At 42.9% G+C, this 22,878-nt stretch overlaps 1 protein-coding gene across 1 annotated transcript in view; it reads right to left on the reverse strand.

Annotated features, from left to right (window-relative positions):
• LOC310799349 (semaphorin-3D-like) overlaps positions 1-22,775 on the reverse strand; it is a gene marked incomplete at its 5' end in the record, with an annotated part of 25,798 nt that extends 3,023 nt beyond the window's left edge. The window contains 9 exons of the mRNA XM_083661942.1: positions 156-300; positions 3,041-3,096; positions 6,372-6,514; positions 7,886-8,014; positions 15,869-15,959; positions 20,170-20,289; positions 20,676-20,738; positions 21,104-21,256; positions 22,746-22,775. Coding sequence (XP_083518068.1) covers positions 156-300; positions 3,041-3,096; positions 6,372-6,514; positions 7,886-8,014; positions 15,869-15,959; positions 20,170-20,289; positions 20,676-20,738; positions 21,104-21,256; positions 22,746-22,775 — 930 coding nt within the window. The remainder of the gene's footprint in view (positions 1-155; positions 301-3,040; positions 3,097-6,371; positions 6,515-7,885; positions 8,015-15,868; positions 15,960-20,169; positions 20,290-20,675; positions 20,739-21,103; positions 21,257-22,745) is intronic.
• Between the last annotated feature and the right edge of the window lie 103 nt (positions 22,776-22,878).

Here is a 22,878-nt window from a genome sequence, read left to right on the forward strand (position 1 = left end):
CGAACCGCCGACCTTCGGCTTGGGAGTCAAAGACACTAACCAAGCCTGCAACATGGTAACCATTATTTTTGTCAGCTATGTGTGTGTGTGTGTGTGTGTGTGTGTGTGTGTGTGTGTGTGTGCGTGTATGTGTGTGTGTGTGTGTGTGTACGTACAGTGCCAGGTCTCGGGTAGGGAATGCGGCCCTTGTACTCCACCCAGCGATAGTCCGGACCTTCTTTATGGGCGAATGGCCCGTTGAACGCAGCGCGGATAGATGCCATGGAATACACACACACTGCTGAGCCACGAAATATAGAACTGTGAGAGAGAGACAGAGATAAAGAGGTGAAGAGAGAGAGACAGAAATGTTGATATTCTGATATATGCAATGTTGATATATGCAACAGTGGGTTACAGAAAAGTATACTGCAAATGTTTTATTCTGGTGACCAGGCTGGATGAGAAGAGGAGAGGAAAGAAGAAGGGAGAAGAAAACAGGAAAGGATATAAGGGAAGGAAGGAGTGATGGAGGGAGGACAGGAAAGAAGAGGGAGAGAGAGGTAGGGTTGGGAATGCTTTTATAGATCGGGGATTACAACAACACGACCAGCCAGGCCTCTTCACCTTTGACCCCACAGTGACCCATATGACTTTTGGACTTCCACACGGATGGGCGTGCACATGCCTACCTGGGCGTGCACGTGCCTACCTGGGCGTACACGTGCTGACCTGGGCGTGCACGTGCCCACCTGGGTGTGAGTGTGCATGTGATTCCTATCATTTCGCCTTCCTCCCTACTGGACTGACTGTCTAAAGCAGTGTTGTAATGCAGGGGTTTTCAAAGTGTGAGCCTGCCCTCAGTGAACATAATTGTACCGTAAAACTTCAAATAAACGGCATTTTCTGGGAAACGGATGGTCAGATCGCGATCTCAACAAAGAACTGTATGTATTTTTTCACCCCGAATCCAGAGTCTCTACGAGTTACGGTTGTGGAGATATGTCGGCCCTGCTTGCAGGACTACAGGAGAGAGATAGAGGACAGTGCAGGGGTTGGGGGTGTCAAGTCACTGACCAAGAACTCTATTTCAGTGATTGCTGTCAGAATATAGAGCCATTTAACACTTATTCTAACACAAAAACATGGCGGAATGTACCTTTAAAGCAGGGGTGGGCAATTATTTTTCATGGGGGGCCACATGAGAAACCCAGATTGTTGCCGGGGGCCAAACAAATATTGTCATGCCGTAACCCATGGATGGGTAACTTTGATGATAGAGAGGGCCACAAAAAATGTCCTCGCTACCAGGTTTTGCTGAGGGCCGAACGGCGGCAGCGTGAAAAATTTGGTGCATTTGAAGCCACGTTTAGAGGAATAACTAATTTTAAATTAACAGTTGTGATGTCATTATTCAGTCTTAACTCTTAACCACCAATATTTCATCCTTTTCTCACTCACTCCTATGTCACCACCTGCTCTCAGGGCTTGAAATTAACTTTTTTGACCACCTGCCAATATGGCTGCTAGATTTTAAAGTTACCAGCCAATTAGAATTTCCACTAGCCAAAATGTTTTTCTTGAAATAAATCAGAATATGAGTGGGTTAATTTAAGCATAAGTATCAGTAAGTGGCCCGGGATGATCAAAGCCTGTGTTGAGGGTCACACGAACAAAAATGCAGTCTTGAAGCTAAATAAATCCAAAACCAATGAGTTAATTATTTAAATTTCTAATTCAATGTAGCCTTTTAGTCATAAAGATTATTGAAAGATATTCCATATTCTAAACTGAAATGCTATAACAGAAGTGGAGTATTGGCCAGAATGACATGAACATTTGGACACTTATTCAGCGGGTATCTTGCATGTTGCGTTCAGGTGCACTGTGTTTTTTTTTTGTTTGTTTTTTGCAATTCCATCGCGGGCCACACAGGTGGCGCCCGCGGGCCGGATGCCGTAGTTTGCCCATGTATGCTTTAAAGGAACACGCTAAATTTTGGTAAGACCAGAAGATAGATGCCCACTAGAGGCGCTGTTGGAATGTGTATTTGATTACTTGACGGGGGCAGGCGAGCCAGTCCTGTGGACTATCAGTCATTGTGCAAAGGCTAACTAGCAGGAGGGGCATGTCTCTACTTTCACCTGCACATTAATGGCTCATTTCCACCACATTTTACTGCCCTGCACAGCTCGTCACCACTTGGCTCTAATCGTTTCGGCTCGATGGACGTTTTGCTTCCACCGCGGATCATCTGCCCCCACCCACCCCCGCCCACAGCTGGTCGTCATAGCGACCGCATATCTGTCCTTCGCTTATAGCCGAAGTAGGCTATAACATAACATTACAATTAAATCCATCCACAGAACTTTTAAACTGTTTATGAAATACTGGTGCCTCTAAATGACCTACAGTGTACATGGGCGAATGTGACAATCGACCAGGAGAATGGATATCACTTTGTAGTTAGTCAAACTCACAGGCATGCGCTGCGCTGTGCGGGGACGGGAGAGGCGCAACAGAGTGAAGCCTCTACCCCGCGGCCTCTCACCAGGCAGGTGAGGTTTCACCAAACACCCGCTGCGGCCTAGTGGAGCGCTGCAGCCTGCACTCAGCTACAGAGCTCCCTGAGCGAGCAGCGGACTTTTTTCTCAGACAATTGAACACCCGCCATGATTTTATTTCACCGGAGGCGAAGGCAGCAACACAAAAGACTGATGGAAATATACATAACAGAAGAGAAGGTAAGCCCACTAAACTGGTATGCAGCCGCCAGCATTGCATATGACAGTCAGTAGACAGAGTAAACACGATTCTGCCTGACCATCAGTCGTCAACAATGTTTTCACGTCACCGTATGAACCCGGGTTCACAGAATAGAACCACGACGAGGCAGGTACTAAAAGTAGCATGACTCGACCCCAATACAACCCGGGCTGGGATAGTTTTTATTGGTGGAATGAGACCATTTATCGAGTCGAGCGGAGCGGGATCGCGCTACTACCTGCCGTGGAAATGGGCCAATAGAGAAGAGTAGGGCAGCTTCAATGGTGTGACTCACCTGGAAGTGTAGATGGTGGGGTTCTGCGGGTCCTTCGTCTCCAGGACAAAGATGTCCTCTAGGAAAACACAGGAATGGGACTGATGTTAATATGCAATGCTATACATCAAGTCAATTTTGTTGATTCCATTTTAAAGACACATTGTGAGTTTCCTGAGGAACCGAGGACGGTCTCCAGAGTCACACGTAATTAATTCAGATATCACTTTACAGTAGACTAAGCTATTTTGACTGTAAATTGGGTCAGTAATTTTTGGAATACCATTCTACGCATTTTTTTCTTAAATGTCCTGTCCAATTGAATAAGTGAAACAGGACTAAAGGTAGGTTGCCAAGAGAGCACAGAGAGAATCTGAGGGAAAGGCAGCTGAATTGAGAGAAAAGCAGGGAACACAACAGGGACATGAGGGGGGTTGGTGTATTTTTCAACTCATCAAACTGAATGTCTGTTCCATTTCGGGCTGGGTATCGGTACTCAATATTAAGGCCGTCATTCCCAAAGCGTGGGCCGTGGAGGTACTGCAGGGGTGGCCACGAGTGGTCTGCCAACACTCCCGATTTTCGTGGGCAATCAAATGGCTGTAGCGGGTTTATTTTTAAAGGTAGAGTGAAGATCGTATGAAAGTCATATAAGACTGTAGTTATAGTATAATTACAGTCTTATACCCCGTAGTTATACTATAACTACAGTCTTATACCTCGTAGTTATACTATAACTACAGTCTTGTTACCCCGTAGTTATACTATAACTAGTCTTATACCTCGTAGTTATACTATAACTACAGTCTTATACCCCGTAGTTATACTATAACTACAGTCTTGTTACCCCGTAGTTATACTATAATTACAGTCTTATACCCCGTAGTTATACTATAACTACAGTCTTATACCCCGTAGTTATACTATAACTACAGTATTATACCCCGTAGTTATACTATAACTACAGTCTTGTTACCCCGTAGTTATACTATAACTACAGTATTATACCCCGTAGTTATACTATAACTACAGTCTTGTTACCCCGTAGTTATACTATAATTACAGTCTTATACCCCGTAGTTATACTATAACTACAGTCTTATACCCCGTAGTTATACTATAACTACAGTATTATACCCCGTAGTTATACTATAACTACAGTCTTATACCCCGTAGTTATACTATAACTACAGTCTTGTTACCCCGTAGTTATACTATAATTACAGTCTTATACCCCGTAGTTATACTATAACTACAGTCTTATACCCCGTAGTTATACTATAACTACAGTATTATACCCCGTAGTTATACTATAACTACAGTCTTATACCCCGTAGTTATACTATAACTACAGTCTTATACCTCGTAGTTATACTATAACTACAGTCTTGTTACCCCGTAGTTATACTATAATTACAGTCTTATACCCCGTAGTTATACTATAACTACAGTCTTATACCCCGTAGTTATACTATAACTACAGTATTATACCCCGTAGTTATACTATAACTACAGTCTTATAGCCCGTAGTTATACTATAACTATAGTCTTATACCCCGTTGTTATACTATAACTAGTCTTGTTACCCCGTAGTTATACTATAACTACAGTCTTATACCCCGTAGTTATACTATAAGTACAGTCTTGTTACCCCGTATTTATACTATAAGTACAGTCTTGTTACCCCGTAGTTATACTATAAGTACAGATCTTGTTACCCTCTAGTTACAGTCTAAATTCACTCCTTGTACCCTGTAGTTATATTATAAGTACAGTGTGGTACCCCGTAATTAGCCTATGAGTACAGAATTCGTCCCCTGCTTTAGAATACAGCCCGCGACCCCGTAGTTACCCTGTAAGTACAGTGTGGTACCCCGTAATTAGCCTATAATTACAGAATTGGTCCCCTGCTTCAGAATACAGCCCGCGATCCCGTAGTTACCCTGTAAGTACAGTGTGGTACCCCGTAGTTATACTATAAGTACAGATCTTGTTACCCTCTAGTTAAAGTCTAAATTCACTCCTTGTACCCCGTAGTTATACTATAAGTACAGATCTTGTTACCCTCTAAATTCTAAATTCACTCCTTGTACCCTGTAGTTATACTATAACTACAGTGGTACCCTGTAATTATACTATAACTACAGATCTTGTTACCCTCTAGTTAAAGTCTAAATTCACTCCTTGTACCCGTAGTTATACTATAACTACACTCCTTGTACCCCATAATTATACTATAACTACAGATCTCTTACAGAATTGCCTGGCACGAACTGGCTCAGAAATGTTCGTTCGAAGATTCACACCTTTGAAGAGCTCCCAAATGAACATGCTTTTTTCGATGTATTGTTGAGCCCTCCTCACTCCAAGCATCTTATCTCTAGATGTGTATGTCTGTTTGACAACTGCAACACGGCCTCTACTTAGAGGATTAGAGAAGCATGGCAGGGGGAACTTGGTATTGATTTATCTGACATTATATGGGAAAGGAGTCTGTCTGTGGTAGCCTAGAACTCTGCTCAGTTAATAGCAGACACCGGTTGATCCAATTTAAAGTCGTTCACCGTCTTCACTACTCCAAACATAAATTACACAGGATCTTCCCTTCTGTCTCGCCACTGTGTAACAGCTGTCAGAGGGCACACTATCTCATGCCTTCTGGTTCTGCCCTTCATTAAGGGGATTCTGGGCCAAAATATTTGACTGGTACTCTAAGGCCTACAAAATAACCCTACAGCCAGAGGCAGAACTCGCCATCTTCGGCTGCTCGGAGTCCTCTCTAAACTTGCCTACAGCTGTGCAACAATCTCTGACACTGGGGACAACTAAACTTACATCATGGCTGATGGCTCAACAGTAGCCTACTGTACATCATCAAGCCATACTCAAATGGTTAATTTCTGCGCTCTTTTTTAAACGGTGACAGAAACTGATAATTTTCTGCCTCCACTCATTATATCAGCTTGTTAGCTATTTAACCACTTGCTAAGCTAACCAAGTGTGTCTTGTTAGTTACACTTAACATAAAGGAGTAAAGGTCACATGACAGCTTCTGCTTTACAATAACCAACATCTGCAAACAAATCTGCCTTATTGGACCATTAACTTTTCCTCTTCACAAGACTGAACTGATCTACATCCACAACACAACAATATGTTTCTGATCAGTTGTTACTTAGACATTATTGCACAATGGTAATTCTCCAATGGACCCCCATGGCACTATAGATTTCCAATACAACTACAAAGCCTCTAAATACTATTGTACATGACTTAACTTCAGGCTTTTTTTACGATTCAAACAGCAACATACTGTATTTCCCATTTCTCTCTCTCTCTCTACCTACAGTACCTTGCAGACTCGTGCCACGCGGCTGTACACCCTCTTGTCCCACTGTCCGGCCTCCACCGCTCTCTCCTTGAAGAAGAGATAGACCTTGTCATCATCAGGACTGTGAGTGTCAGGGATGGAGAAGGAGCCCACAAACTCCGGCTCTGTGGGGGGAGAAAATGACTAGTTGTTGTGTTGTTGTTGTTGTTGTTGTTAGGATTTGGCCTATGGTTAAGTTTAGAATCATGGCAGAGATGCTCATTTTCAAGTCAAGTCTCAAGTCTTTGAGCTAGAATCCAAGTCAAGTCTCAAGTCTTTGAAGGGCAAGTCCAAGTCAAGTCTCAAGTCTCTTATGGTTGTAACGAGCATTATATCTTCTTCTGCATCTTCTACAATGAAAGCTTTCATTTAAAGTTAATAACTGATACTATAGTCCCAAAGCTCGAGTCAGAGTTCCAATTCTGACCTTTATCAAAAGATTGCAGGAGCTGCAAGGTCAAATGTGTCACAACATACCATTAACTGAAGCATTGCGGAGCTACAGAGATGTATTACAAATCAGAATGAGAGATGTCCTACTGCACAAATCATATTCTCAGATGCAGCCTACAGTAAAGCCAAGATCAGACTATACGATATGTTTTGTCTTTCATGATGTCACCATGTCTAGACTAGGCAATCATACTGCCAGAAATCTGTGATGTGGAGACTAGCAGCACTATAAGTCTGATCCCGACCAACTCTCACGCAGAACATCGGGAACGACCTGCACGCCACAAGACCATTTTCTCACGCAGTGAAAAACAAATTCAATCAATCAATTTTATATTGATATAGCGCCAAATCATAACAAGAGTTATGTGCAGGTGCTTATGCCTTGATACCTCACGGAGTGAAACCATGACTGACAGCGCGCGGGTAGGCAAGGCAGACAGCACAGCACCACAGCAGAAAGCCAGAAATGTAGGTTACAAAATCTCTTAATAGCTGGTATATTGTAGCCTAACATATAATAGATTGTGTAGCTATATTGCTAGCTTTCCCTGCATGCTGTTGTGGCTCTCCCTCTCCTCTCTCAGGCAGGCAGGCAGAGTGAGTGAGTTGCTATGGTTACGGGGTGGGGATGCTCGGTGTTTCTGCCCCAGAAGCTGCACTTCAAGTTGACGTCAGAAGGAACTCATTATAATAGTTGTCAAACTAGGTGAGAAAAGACCAAAACGACTGGCAAGTTAGTCTTTTCATCTTTGTTGATGTCACAAGAGGTAAAGACGGCCATTCCTCCTTCCCAACAGTCATATTCGGGCCTGACGCTGGAAATGTGTTACAGACCGCAGCAAAAATCACATTATCATTTTTATATATTTTTGTCAGTGAAAATGAAATGCAGAAATTACTATTCCCACTAAAATCGCAATATCTGTCAAAATAATCAATATGATTTTTGATTTATTCAGCCCTAATCTAATGATGATTAAGTTTAGGCCTGTAGCAGACAGGGTTAAGGTTAGGTCGCAGCATTAGGGTTAGGTAGTCACCATTGAGCCAGTTCTGGTCATAGGCCTCGGTCCGGATGTAGTCCTGACTGCCACTATGCATGGACGTGCGGAATACAGCGGCGTTGGCCCCCATGAAGTCGACTGAGGTACCAGCATATAGCTCACCATCTAGGAAGGAAGGATGGAAGGTATGAAAGAAAGAAAGAAAGAAATTCTCAGATTCCCATAAGTTACAACTGAAAATATTTTTTTACATCCCCCGAAGGCATCTGTAAAATGTTCAGTTACAGTCCATATGTACGCTGTTCATTCTCCATTTCTCATTACTTATAATGTAGCCTATAATGACTGTGCAAACAGCTTTTTAAAATTATACGTTGGAGTTCCCAATAAGAGAAAGTCTGTAAACTTCTTAAAATCCACAATTACACTGTCAATATTTTATACACACACAGATCCAAGGCTTCGATATTTGATTCTCAACTTGTGTGTGAAGATCTTTGACAATCTATTATGACTTACTTGAACATTTAGCCGACTCCGTAGAAAATACAGAGATCTATATCACATATCACCATTCAGCCTAAAAATATGGAGATATGATTTTTGGTCCATATTACCCAGCCACTGACTACTATTAATATTGGTTGGATCACTGTTGTGCTATATCAATCAAGAGTAGGAAAATGTCACCAATTATTACTGTGAGTTCGACAAGATGATCCATTTCTTTGTGTGTGTTGTGGTTATATAATCACAACCCACATGTTTTATGTCCAAAAGTTCCAATATAGTCCAGGCAAAGTAGCGTTTTACGACAAACTAATTGTAAAATAATTTTTTGCAGCTTAGATCATTTCTATGAGGTGTCCAGAACAACATACTAAAAGTCCTAAGAAATCCTAGTTGAAGAAATATGTTTAATTCTCATCAATCCAAGATGTGTGCCAATAAGGCCAGACAACAATACACCCCAATGGGGCTATTTTTTTCCTTTACTCCTATCAAAATAAAACTTTATACAATGAAAGTATCCATGAAAAGTAACATTTTTTGTATTACAAGTTTCTTTGAAAATGAATTTGAATATGCAAATGAGCTATACACTAATCGAATAGGCTACCCAGGAGTAAAGGAAAAAATGAAGCCTATCACAATCAAACCTCACACAGTGAAAGTATACATGAAAAGGAACTTTTTTGTTTTACAAGTTTCTTGGAAAAATCTATTTTAAATATGCAAATGAGCTCAACACTAGGCCTAATTGACTTGTCCAATAAGCCATAAAGTCACAAGTAAAACAGGGGCCAAATAACTAACACATTCATGTCTATTCAGTAAGTTAACCTATGCATAAACAAGATAAATTTGAAGTCACTTGCCACACTTACCTGGGTCGCTTGCCACAAAAAGGCAATGCGATGCTACTTCAAGATGAAAAGTAGTTTTGACCTTAAAGGAGAACTTACCTCCAAAACACTTTTTTTCAGCTTTTAACCAATATATATGACTTTGGGGGTGATGTGTGAAGAATTCTGGTCAGAATTTCCACATTTGACACCAAACTGTTGCCATTTTACCATTTGTATCATTTTTCAGCAGCATAACTGGCATAAGCGCCCTCTAAGGGTCGAACACTGCTTTTTTTTTTTTTCTCAAATGAATGGGAGATTAGGGGCACACTGACGTCACAGTGCCCCCAAAGACTATGGGATTTCAAGATAATTACTCCCCTACCCCCCCTGTACCCTTTCGGCTCCTCAGAACTCCAAGCCTATTCTTATTGAAGTTTGCTCTTAAAATACTGAACCAAACGTCATCAAAGTTGGCACATGTCTTAATTATAGTTAGTTTCCCGCTGAATGTGTCATTACTTTATTAATATCTTACCTGGATAAGCTCGAATGATGATGTATATACTATCAGTCCGAGTTGGAAGCAGCTGTCTCCAGCCCAGCGAGTCGTACTGTAACCTCATGCACTAGCGCCAAGCTCCGGGGGCGCGCGCCCTCCACGTTGACTCGTGTGTGTTTTGCTGCTGTCGTCCTCTCAAGGACGACACACAGAGCTGCTGCACTGACTGCCCGGAGGGAGGGAGGGGTTTATTGTGTGTTTGCAGCAATCAGCTCCGAGAGCCCAGCATCAAAGTGAGAGCCTCACTTTCATCCTTCCGCAAACAAATCTTATCGCAGCGCACATGTAAAATATAACGCTATACTACGACGTGACAACGTGACAAAGCTGGTCTAAACACATCGGCTACTATAATAACGTCACTGTGTACAAGCAACGCCAACTTTTCAGGAAATGTCAGCAGAGCAGAGCGACTGGGGACTGGGGGGGGGGGGGAGGTTGACTCGCTGTGGGCTCAGGCAGCGGGGACGCGCGGGCAGTGAGAGGCGGGGGCTTTGAAGAGGAGAAGAGCGGGGGAGGAGAAGAGCTCTGCGCTGCCTCTCCTGCGCCCTGAGAGGAAAAATGCTGCTGTCATGCTGTAACTTTCAACAAGAATCACGAAAAGCCCCAAAACGCAAATTAAAAACAGATTTCATTGCGCGGTTTATCGCTAGTTGTACGAGGGAATGACGTGGAGAAATCTCGCATTGTGTTACCCCAGAGCGGGGGGTTTCTCCTATTGTGCGGTGTGCTGCTGTAACGAGCCCATGTCACTTTGCTCTCGTAACGTAGTTTTGACACCTGCCATAGAGATACATGCAGAAAAATAATTAAATTTCTAGTTCGCCACTGAATTACCAAATTGATATAACTATCAACAATTTTGAGCAACACTCTTTCCATACATGCCACCAGCGTTGGCTAGTTGTTGATATTTATAAAGATATTGCCCCTCTCAAATAAATTATTTTTGAGGCAGTAGGCAAACTGTAATGGCGTCGATTTCCGAAAAAAAATCTGGACTTGAACACAGCCAAAGAGTCCAGTATAGACAAGAGCATATGTCATTTCTTGATTTTTTCCATAGGTATTTTCAAATCACTGTTCTAATACATATCTAGGGAGTAAGCCCTCCTTTAAGCAAAATGTGTCTACAGTAAAATGTCTAGTTAGAAAGGAATTGGTAACTTAAAATGTTCCGATTGGGTTTCTAGCCTAGATATTGCTGTTGCTAGCTTCTCATAACACTGCAAAGCTACTTTACAAACGGTGGAAGTCTGATGTGTTGCCCGCCTGGTCTGAAATACTTGCTTACTACAAAAAGAGAAGCAGTTTTGGTGTCTGGCAAAATTATTTAAAGGAACTGGAAAGTGTGTCTATCTGGTTTTTCATCTGTCTTCTGTGTGAGAGTGAATCGTTTAGTTGGTAAGAATGACTTCTGCCATTAGGGAGGTACGGTGGTGCAGTGGTAAGCACTATCGCCTCACAGCTCGAAGCTCGTGGGTTCGATTCCCACCTGGGGACGAGGTGAACGCTGAAGGAATGCGTGCCCGTCCGCATGTCCTTGAGTGCCCACCGCCCGGGTGGGGTCGGCTAAAGGGCCTTTCTGTGTGGAGTTTGCATGTTCTCCCCGTGCCTCCCGGGGGTTTCCTTCATATAGGAACCCCCTTCACAAAAACATGCAATATCCTGGTTGCTAATGTGGTTCCTCCTCTGGTCGTTAAGGGCGCCTGTTCAGAGGGAGGGGAACTGGTTGGAATAGCGTGAACCTCCCACGTGCAATGTCCTACCGGTGAAGCTTCCTCTGTCAGGTGAAAAGAAGCGGCTGGCTAACTGCCCATGTCTCGGAGGAAGCATGGAGCCAGTCTCGGCTCTCCCCAGATCGGCAGAGGATGGAGTAGCAACCAGGATTGAGAAATCAAGTGAGCACTAATGGGGAATAAAATGGGATAAAAAAATCGGGGGGGGGGAAAAAAAATAAAAAAAATAATGACTTCTGCCTGTTATCTCGTAATCTTACCAACAATACCAATTATTTGTAAATCTACCAGCCCAAAATGTAATCTCACCACGTTACTAATGACTAAGATGGCTATTCTGACTTTCTGTCATGTCATTGGGTTAGGCTTGTTCGCAAATAAAAAATAATAATTTAGAAAGCAACTGGAGGCAAGATTGTGCAATCAATTCTTAAGGTCAATATAAGTCTTTTTGTGGCAAGTGACCCAGGTAAGTGTGGCAAGTGACTTCAAATTTATCTTGTTTATGCATAGGTTAACTTACTGAATAGACATGAATGTGTTAGTTATTTGGCCCCTGTTTTACTTGTGACTTTATGGCTTATTGGACAAGTCAATTAGGCCTAGTGTTGAGCTCATTTGCATATTTAAAATAGATTTTTCCAAGAAACTTGTAAAACAAAAAAGTTCCTTTTCATGTATACTTTCACTGTGTGAGGTTTGATTGTGATAGGCTTCATTTTTTCGTTTACTCCTATGCGGGTATATTTTGGGTATAGCCTATATTCGATTAGTGTATAGCTCATTTGCATATTCAAATTAATTTTCAAAGAAACTTGTAATACAAAAAATGTTACTTTTCATGGATACTTTCATTGTATAAAGTTTTATTTTGATAGGAGTAAAGGAAAAAAATAGCCCCATTGGGGTGTATTGTTGTCTGGCCTTACTGGCACACATCTTGGATTGATGAGAATTAAACATATTTCCTCAACTAGGATTTCTTAGGACTTTTAGTATGTTGTTCTGGACACCTCATAGAAATGATCTAAGCTGCAAAAAATTATTTTACAATTAGTTTGTTTTTTGGTTCCAAAATGAGTTACGGTACTTTGCCTGGACTAATAGGGACATGACTGACAAGGCTGCAGCACACTTCCTTTAACAGCAAACATGTGTTGTTGTGCAGTGAATCCACATTGTGTGTGTGTGTGTGTGTGTGTGTGTGTGTGTGTGTGTGTGTGGTTGTGCAGTGAATCCACATGACTTGCTCGACAAACACCATTGTTGTTCAGTTATGCTTCTGACTCGTCGATAGCAGCGCTCAACAAAGTCCATATAGGGTCTTTCATTCGAAAATGCTATGTATCCATTTATGAAAAGTGTTACCTCGTGTCCACTGTTCTTTGTTCAATAGCTCCATAATAAAAGGGGTTAAATGGGCAAACTGCTTCTAAATTGCACCCTGAGTCCCAAGACAGCGACTTGTACCTTCATGCCAGCAGCCATTTTGTTGTTGAAGTTGCCACATTTTTCAAATGGTGAATATCTCATTTAGGAAGGAAACACTTAATATCCTCCTCAGGCTTCTGACATTCTCTAATAGTTAATATGTTTGCTGTGCACAGATCTTCATATCCTCCTCAGGCTTCTGACATTCTCTAATAGTTAATATGTTTGCTGTGCACAGATCTTCATATCCTCCTCAGGCTTCTGACATTCTCTAATAGTTAATATGTTTGCTGTGCACAGATCTTCATATCCTCCTCAGGCATCTGCCATTCTCTAATAGTTAATATGTTTGCTGTGCACAGATCTTCATATCCTCCTCAGGCTTCTGACATTCTCTAATAGTTAATATGTTTGCTGTGCACAGATCTTCATATCCTCCTCAGGCATCTGCCATTCTCTAATAGTTAATATGTTTGCTGTGCACAGATCTTCATATCCTCCTCAGGCATCTGACATTCTCTAACAGTTAATATGTTTGCTGTGCACATATCTTCATATCCTCCTCAGGCATCTGCCATTCTCTAACAGTTAATATGTTTGCTGTGCACAGATCTTCATATCCTCCTCAGGCATCTGCCATTCTCTAATAGTTAATATGTTTGCTGTGCACAGATCTTCATATCCTCCTCAGGCATCTGACATTCTCTAATAGTTAATATGTTTGCTGTGCACATATCTTCATATCCTCCTCAGGCATCTGCCATTCTCTAATAGTTAATATGTTTGCTGTGCACATATCTTCATATCCTCCTCAGGCATCTGCCATTCTCTAATAGTTAATATGTTTGCTGTGCACAGATCTTCATATCCTCCTCAGGCTTCTGACATTCTCTAATAGTTAATATGTTTGCTGTGCACAGATCTTCATATCCTCCTCAGGCATCTGACATTCTCTAATAGTTCTGTCTGTCTGTCTGTCTGTCTGTCTGTCTGTCTTTGTCTGTCAGCACGATATCTCAAAAAGCGTTGAACGGCTTTGCACGAAACTTGGCAGAAAAGCAGATCATGGTCCAACTTAGAACTGATTAACTTTCCACTCCCACCGGCCAAAAGGAGGCGTGGCAATGGGCGTAGCCAATCACAGAAAGTGGCCTCCAAACAGATTCACGTAACCACACGCCGCAGCGGAGGTATGAACTCTAGTGCCCTCTAGTTGTCTAATGGATCCAATCCTCATTGATATATTTGTGCCGCAAGTGTCCTACGGGCCAGCGACTGACGTAGGCCTGTGAAATAACTCATGGGCTGTGCAGGGTGGGGAATCCACCATGGCCACCATGTTGCCCCTCCCTCTGGCCATGATGCCCTGAGATCCCTACGGCCACCATGACAGTTGTGCTCTGCTACCAGCCTGCTCCTGTCAACATCTCTAGGTTGTTTAAAAGCAGTGCAGCAGAGAGCGAGACTCTCTGTTTAGACACAGACTGTAAAAGTTGACGTTTAGCCTATAGACAGTTTTCACCAGCTGCAACCCCACAGCATTTCCTTTTTCTCAGCTTCTTCTTCTGTGTTTTATGGCGGTTGGCATCCTTAAATGTTGCATTATTACCGCAACCTGAATTGTATCAGCTTCACAGTGCTAACTATTGACAGTGTCCACTTTCTAAGCTGTTCAGGGGAAAACACTGACATAGCCTACTTCTATTTCTATTTTTTTAAATGTAAAGATAGGCCTATGCGTGCAATAACGTACTGATAGTCAGCTTACTCTGTAACAAATGTAAAAAATCGCCAGTTAAAGTTTTTTTGTACTCCTGAGCAAAACAAGGAAGCCATTGAGAATTGGTGAGAAGAAAAATGTGGATCTAGCTGTCAAGAAGTAAGTTGGAGTGTTCATCTTCCGTATATACAATCTTTTTGTGCAACACGCAACCATGCACGTGACATAGAGACACTGCAAGAAATAGGCCATGCCCATCACGGGGGAAATCGGTCTGTTCACTCCCATTCACCAGCGTAATTTTCCTTGAATTAAACATAGATAAAAGCTGTTGTGTGCTGGGCTGCGCACACAACAAATGTAAAAAATCGCCAATTAAAGTTTTTTTGTACTCCCGAGCAAAACAAGGAAGCCATTGAGAATTGGCGAGAAGAAAATGTGGATTTAGCTGTCAAGGAAGTAAGTTGGAGTGTTCATCTTCTGTATATACGATCTTTGTGTGCAACATGCAACCATGCACGTGACATAGGGGAACGCCAGGATTGGAGGGGGGCTTTGTGTTTTCCCCCGTCTTGGGCGTGGTTTCTGAATGATGACGCGTTACGCAGTGTCTCTATAGGAGAACGCCAGGATTGGACAGGAGTTTGTGTTTTCCCCCGTCTTGGGCGTGGTTTCTGAATGATGAGGCGTTACGCAGTGTCTCTATAGGAAAGTCAGTTATTTATTTGTACATTACACTCCAAATCCTCTTATTTCACTCAATGGCCTTTGTCTCCTGGCATGTGGCCTTTGTGCCCTAAAAGAAATGGTGACACCAAAGGCCAAATGGCTGCACCCCTAAAATGACCAAACTCCAAGCCTGTCGCCGTGTGCTGGGACCACACAGCACAGCTGAACGCAGGGTTTGCAGGGAGGAGTGAGAGGTCACTGCAGACAGTGGTTTGCAGGGAGGAGTGAGAGGTCACTGCAGACCGTGGTTTGCAGGGAGGAGTGAGAGGTCACTGCAGACCGTGGTTTGCAGGGAGGAGTGAGAGGTCACTGCAGACAGTGGCGGGATTGTCTGCTGCCCTGAGTCACCACAATGTGAATACGGCAGTCAGAATGTGACAGAAAATGATTGAATATTTCCACTAGTAATGCATCCACTGTGTGTGTGTGTGTGTGTGTGTGTGTGTGTGTGTGTGTGTACATAGTACATGATGTGTGGATGTGACCTACCCATCAGGCGAGCAGTAAATGGCTCTCTGGGACTGAAGGGACACTTTCCTCTGCCTGACTCCACTGTCTCAGACAACACGAACAAAGGTTCCTATCCACCTTATTTTTGAATGCCCCACTGTAAAAAATAATTGTGCGTACAAGGTCCGGTTTAACGTGACTTATTGTTGCAGCTTGCCATTTCCTAAATGTTATTCTACTTGATTTGAAAAGATGGCCACCTACACTCAGTCCCTTGTACCCTGGCTGAATTGAACATAACTTGGTCAATAAGTATTTAACATACAAAATAAAACAACCCGTAATATCTTAATTGTATGTAGAATGCAGAGGACATGTAACTGTTTAGTTAAACTTGCATTCCAGGAATATTGTGCTCTTAAGATGACATTAGTGGCTCGAGTCTGTTTCGTCCTGAAACCCACATAGGTTGCGCCAGGCGTTGTGCGATTCGAAATAACGCATCCGAGATAGAAAACGTTATGAATATAGCCACGTTATAAACAACAAACTAACGCTGGTGATCCGTATGGAAACAGTGTTACTCGAAATGGTTAAAAGTTATATCAATTTGGTCATTCAGTGGCGTTTTACTACCATGTAACATAACTAACTAGCGGCTAATATTAGCCACAGCAGGCAATTACCCATGAATGCACTGCGCTCTTAAAGGGATATTTATCGGCGAGATTTTTGCCAAGCTGGACCTGATTAGTGATTTGCTCCGTTCGCCCAGACGGGTGTCAAGCTGTCAGCAACAAGGCTGTGAGGATCACACCGGAAGAAGCACCCATCATGCAGATCAGGCAAAAATGGCCGCCAAAAATAAGGTGGATAGGAGGGAGGGAGGGAGGGAGGGAGAGAGGGAGGGAGGGAGGGAGGGGGGGGAGGACCACACACAGACACACACACACACAGAATTACAGATAGTCAGAAGGAGAGGAAGTTCCTCTATTTCTTTCCATATCCATGCTGTATGCATTCATTTTAATATTATATTGGTATTCATACAGTCCAATACAGTCCAGTTTCTCAAATGGGACCTAGGGGTACTTTGAAGGACTGCAGGAGGTACTTAACCTGACCATCTGCCAACGAGTCGCTCGTTAAATTTTTTTCAAAAGCACCCCGCAGGTGATTGGGTGAGCCATAGCTAGGGATAGGTAGGTCCTACAGTATAGAGACAGTCCGCATGTCTGGGAACGCCCACAAAATGTTAAACGGCTGGCGCGCGAGTGGGGTAAAACCGCTCATATATCTCATGGGCTGACTCACCAATAGACGGTGCTGCGGCTCTAAACTACAGGTTTGGGGGTTCTAGAGCAGAACACAAGACGTCTGCTCAGATGTGCGTTTACTGCGGTGGTTAAATCCCCGATCGTGTCTGCCTGGGCTGGGCTATCAGCTAAATTCTAACTTTGCTGAATGGATAGAATGGGGGTTTTTACCCCACCCTGACCACGCCCCCACCCAGGCTGAGCCAGCTAAACCAGCAAATGACGAGACGTGGCGTCAACCTATACACCTTATGTAGCCCCGCCCACTTGACCCAGTTGTGTTATGACTTCCTGTTCAAAGCACTGTCTGTTTTACCTGGGCCCCGTTCCAATACCCATACTTCCATACTATTTAGTAGGCAAAAAAAGATTTAGTATGTCCCAATACATAGTATGTCAGATGCAGTATGCCAAGAGTACCAGGATGTTGTACTACATCAGCTCCTATTTCGGAGTATGCATCGATGCATGCTGCACCAGCCAATCTTCCCCACAATCCTTTGCGCAGCAGGAAGTTATGTCTTCTTCTTCTTCTTCTAATGTTTTATGGCGGTTGGCAAACAACTTTTTGTGCATTACCGCCACCTACTGGAGTTACGTCGCACTGACTGAGCTGCGTGTTCATGAATGAGATAATTAACTTTAAGAAAGCCTTGAAATATGTTAAAACCAAACAAGCATGGTGTGTACCAAAACATGCATATCTTGATTCCTGTTTAGAACTCTGACTTAATGTTTTTGCTTTATTTATTTTATTTTGTTTATTTGATTGTCTGTTCCAATTTTGTAAATGTTTAGTCTGAATTTTTTGTATAATGTACTGTTTGTTACTGCCAGACTTTGTTTATTGAATAATATAAAAAAAAAAAAAAAATCAAATGTGGCGCTGCGGACGTCGGCGGAAGTGAGCAAGAGGTCGGAGTTCAGGAAGCTCACGTGACGACAGATGTAGTGTGTCCCAATAGTATGCATTTTGCATGCATGCTGCACACTACAATCCATACTTTGTGAGGGCAGCGGCAGTACATACTACAAGAAAGAAGTACAAGTATGGGTATTGGAACGGGGCCCTGGTCACCAGTACTGTACTGTCAGAGGAAGTGTAAACACAACAGGTAACTGGCTGACCCGTGTTGAAACATAAGGTGAATAGGTCAGGGTTCAAGGGGTGGTTAGGGGGAGTGGCTAGGGAGATGTGGGTGGTGGGAGGGGGATATGGGTACCGTAAATTCCGGACTATAAGCCACGGCTTTTTTCCCGTTTTTTGGCCTTTTTTGCCCCCTGCGGCTTATATAACGGTGCGTCTTATCTATGGATTTTTTCCAAAAAAAAAAAAAAATCTCTCTTTTTTAGCACTCTTTCTAACTATAAATCCACTTCTGTTTTAATTTCCTCTCTTGCCCTCTTTTAACAACATAACATAACATAACATAACACAACACAGGTAAGCAGAAAGAAAAAGACGAAGCAATCACGCCAAGAATGAGGAAATGACTCACCTGCTGGAGGCTGGAGATACACGCTTGGGCTAAACTTTTACTCCGTGAAACACTATCGATTAAGTCCGACATCGCTCAGAGGTTTTGAGCAGCTTGAAAACAAGTTTGAAAACGTGCAGAAGTCCATCCACTCACTCACTAAAGAAACTAAGGCAACCGTGAACAGAGTTTATAATGCGGAAAAGCGCATCCGCGCACTGGAGGACAAAAACAACACAGTGAGTCCGAAAATGGATAAAATGCTAAATCGAAACCCTGCACACGCAGGTTGATGACTTAATCAGCAGGAGTAAAAGAAATAACATTCGCCTGATCAATGTAAAAGAGGAGCTGAGATTGGTGACATGGACGCTTTTGTGGCAAAATCCTTTGTTACATCCTGGACCTGAAGGAAGGCGAGAAACCACCAGAGGTGGACAGGGCACACCGGGCGCCTCGGCCACGTCCAGACCCCGGCCTGCCACCGAGGGCCATCTTCATCTGCCTACTCCGCTGGCCCGACCGTCAACTCATCCTCCAGGCTGCGGGGAAGAAGCCCCTCACCTGGGAGGGTACGCGCTTTTTCGTCCGGCAGGACCTCTCCGCGTTGGTGCAACAGAAACGCGCAACATACAACAGCATCATCGAGTCAATGGATATCGCTTTGGCGTACTGTACCCAGCGAGACTCGTCATAACCAGACCGGACTATCTTTAGCACTCTTTCTAACTATAAATCCACTTCTGTTTTAATTTCCTCTCTTGCCCTCTTTTCACCACACCGCGGACACTGTGTGCCCAGCGGCGGAACAAGAGCTCAAAGTGAAACTGCCGAATATCTTTTGAGTTGGACTGGTCAATAGTACTGTGAGTAACTAAAATAAAAAAAATAAAAAACGGAATTCTCTCTTCTTTAGCACTCTTTCTAACTATAAATCCACTTCTGTTTTAATTTCCTCTCTTGCCCTCTTTTCACCACACCGCGGACACTGTGTGCACTGTAAAAAAAACAAAAAATACCACAATGTGTGATTTTGTCTGGGGATTAGTGACCTGACTTTTGTTTTGTTGAAATGTTAATAAATGGGAGCTTCCCCAAACAGCCATCTCTTTCCCGACAATCCCCTCTGTGCACGAAGCCTTACATATGGTAATTAAACATCAAAACACCCGCGGCTTATAGACCGGTGCGGCTTATAGAAGAAAAAAATAGTCACCTTTGAAGGTGCGGCTTATAGACCGGTGCGTCTTATAGTCCGGAATTTACGGTAGTTATATTCATAGGATTAACATAATGTCACAAGGATTTTCCTACCAATATGGCGCTACAATACACACAGCTAATTGGCTGTTTGTGTCACTTGATTGTAATCACCTGTTAATTGATTCCAATCACCTGTTATTTTCCTACCAAGATGGCCGTGTGGTGATGTAACAGAATACTATCAATATGTGAGTGAAATAATGAATAATGAATGAGTGTGTTTCCCTGTATCTCTGTGTTGTGTCCTAAGTGGAGGTAGAACACTGAGGATGGAAGGCTGTACCTCTGTGTTGTGTCCTAAGTGGAGGTAGGTGCACTGAGGATGGAAGGCACCAGTTCCACAGGCATAAACATCAGTCTTATTGAAGGGCTGCAGCAGCCGCACAAAGTTGGCACAGTCAGTCTGCAAAAAACAAAAACAAAAAACAGACAAAATAAACATTCCACACGCTGAAAAAGAGCTTACCTGCCCAGTAAGTCAAATAATGTTTGAGAGGGGAAGAAAATGTGTCATTGATTTTCCTACCAATAAGGTGCTACAATACACACAGCTAATTGGCTGTTTGTGTCACTTGATTGGAATCACCTGTTAATTGATTACAATCACCTGTTAATTAATTGGAATCACCTGTTAATTGCTGTAGGGAAGAACTTGCTGTTTGGCCTCCATAGCAATGTGTAGGAAGCACAGTGTATACGAATGTAAGAAACGAAAAGACATCTGTTGGTTCATATTTTCTTATTTGATTCATATATAAATCAGATGTTTGCGATGTGAAAGACACTCACCTCCAGGCTTTTCCCTGCCAGCCTGCAGTGCTCCACATGCTCTCTAGCAGCGGGCCAGTAGATCTGATGGAGAGAGGAAAACACATGCAGTCTGATCATCACTTCCAAGGTTTATTAGATTAGGTGTGTTCTATTAACCCACCGACTGGCCCCCCCACATTATGACATCATTATGACATCATCGGTGATATGACATCACTATAGAATTTTTTGTCAATACATTATTTTTCTGTTTTTTTAGAACACAAAGAACAAAAATGAACAAACTCAGACACAGGAAAAGAAAAGAAAGAAAAGGCAAACATATAAAGAGCTTTTAAATTTGCTGCGTCCTCCACGTGGAATGTCTTACAGAGTGAGTTGCATGTTAGGGAGCTAGTCTCGTTAAGGGTGTTTAAAAGATAAGAAATTAAAATATGATATTTCACTGTTCGCGTCGGCAGCTCCAAGCTCTCCAAACTCAGCAGGTAGATGTGGTCTTTCCCTCCGACCAACAGCCAGCCTTGATCCTCATCCAATAGCAAGGCTTGGTAGGCCCCGCTAACCCCGCCCTCCCAAAATACACCTGAACGGTTCTTGGTCTGAGAGAGAGAGAGACAGGCAGACAAATAGAGAGAGACAGAGAGAGTGAAGATTTTAGTTTACATTTCTTCAAATATTCAAGTTTAAATTATTCAAGGCCAGTGTTGTGATTACTTTTTTCAGTTACGTATGTGGTATTGCAATTTCACATAGAGTGCCAAAGTCATTCCCTCTTCCAGGTTCTGCATACAAGGGATTTCATCCGCCATTCATTTTTCCATAGACATTTTGTAAAATCAGTTTTACCTGGTCAAACCAAGCAATTGCCCTCCAGTATATTTAGAATCAGGAGAGACCATAATAACATTTCACTCGGACCAAAAAGATAGAAAAAAAAGGAATGTTGATCCCCGAAAAAAAAAAGCTGTATAATAAATTGGTTTCAACTAGCCTTCTTCTCGCCCTGAAGAAGACTAGGCTGTGAGTTGAAACAGGTAGGCGCTAAAAGTCAACGTTCTGCATTAACCCCTGGGCAAAAGACTGAGGTCTGTCAAGACCAGAACCTCTCAGCACAAGAACAACTGCCATCGGCCTCATCAACAAGGCCACCTCTACTAAGGTAGAAGCCCCCCACCCCCAGATATCTCCCAAGCACAGCCGGCTCAACAACAGGCTATTGACCTCAGTCTCGGGTAGAGCTGCAGCCGATAAAACAAAGCTGCATTTTGATAGAGCTGCTCCACTGAGTCCTACATGTCCTACACATCACGAGAAGCTGCTCCACTGAGTCCTACACGTCCTACACATCACGAGAAGCTGCTCCACTGAGTCCTACACGTCCTACACATCACGAGAGGGAACGAGGGGAAATACAGGCGTGATGGAGGAGAGTGCAGCGGGAGGTAACTCACAGTGCGCTCCCTAAAGGGGCTGCGCTCGCTGCAAATAATATATATATATATATATATAATATGACATGAAATAGCAACGAGGAGAGAAAAGCACATGCTTTGCGTCACACAGAGCCATTGTTCCATGTCAAATTTGTCTTCTCTTTCCCCGCAGTTCTCCATTCGTTTTAATGACCACTTGTACAGCCTCCCCCATGTTTATGTCACTGGTGTGAAGAAGTGGAGCAGCAGGAAAAAACATTGAGAAATTGTAAAAACACATAGCTGTCCATAAGAGAAACAGCCATTTGCAATGTTTAGAGACTTGAGTGTTTGAGGATACCACAGGATTTTGCAGGATAAAATGCATGTAATGTATTGGATGTATGGAGGACCAGAACTCAATAGTCCAATAGTCTCCCGCTAAGACTCTCAAGTTGTTGTCTTGTAGCTTGGCTGCATTTAGACAAGCAATAACAAGCAATCTGACTGACACATCCACTGCCATTCTTTGATAGTTGCAACTGTTGCAACAGCCTCCTGGACAGCTTCTGGACAGCTTCTGGGCAGGTTCTGGATCATCACCAAGCAAGCAATGCTAGTTTGATTACTAATGCCTAATAATCACACATTACTCACTGAATCTGCAGTTAATTACCTCCAAGCCGATTTCTCCATCCTCCAACATGCCTTAACCCCTATGTGACATTAATTATTACTATACGTGAATGTCAATAGATCATTTTTGGTCACTCAATATGTTAACGTAATATGTGTGCATTTTTTTAGTT

This window comes from Poromitra crassiceps (assembly GCF_964638095.1).
Source record: "Poromitra crassiceps genome assembly, chromosome: 27".
Lineage (NCBI taxonomy): Eukaryota > Metazoa > Chordata > Actinopteri > Beryciformes > Melamphaidae > Poromitra > Poromitra crassiceps.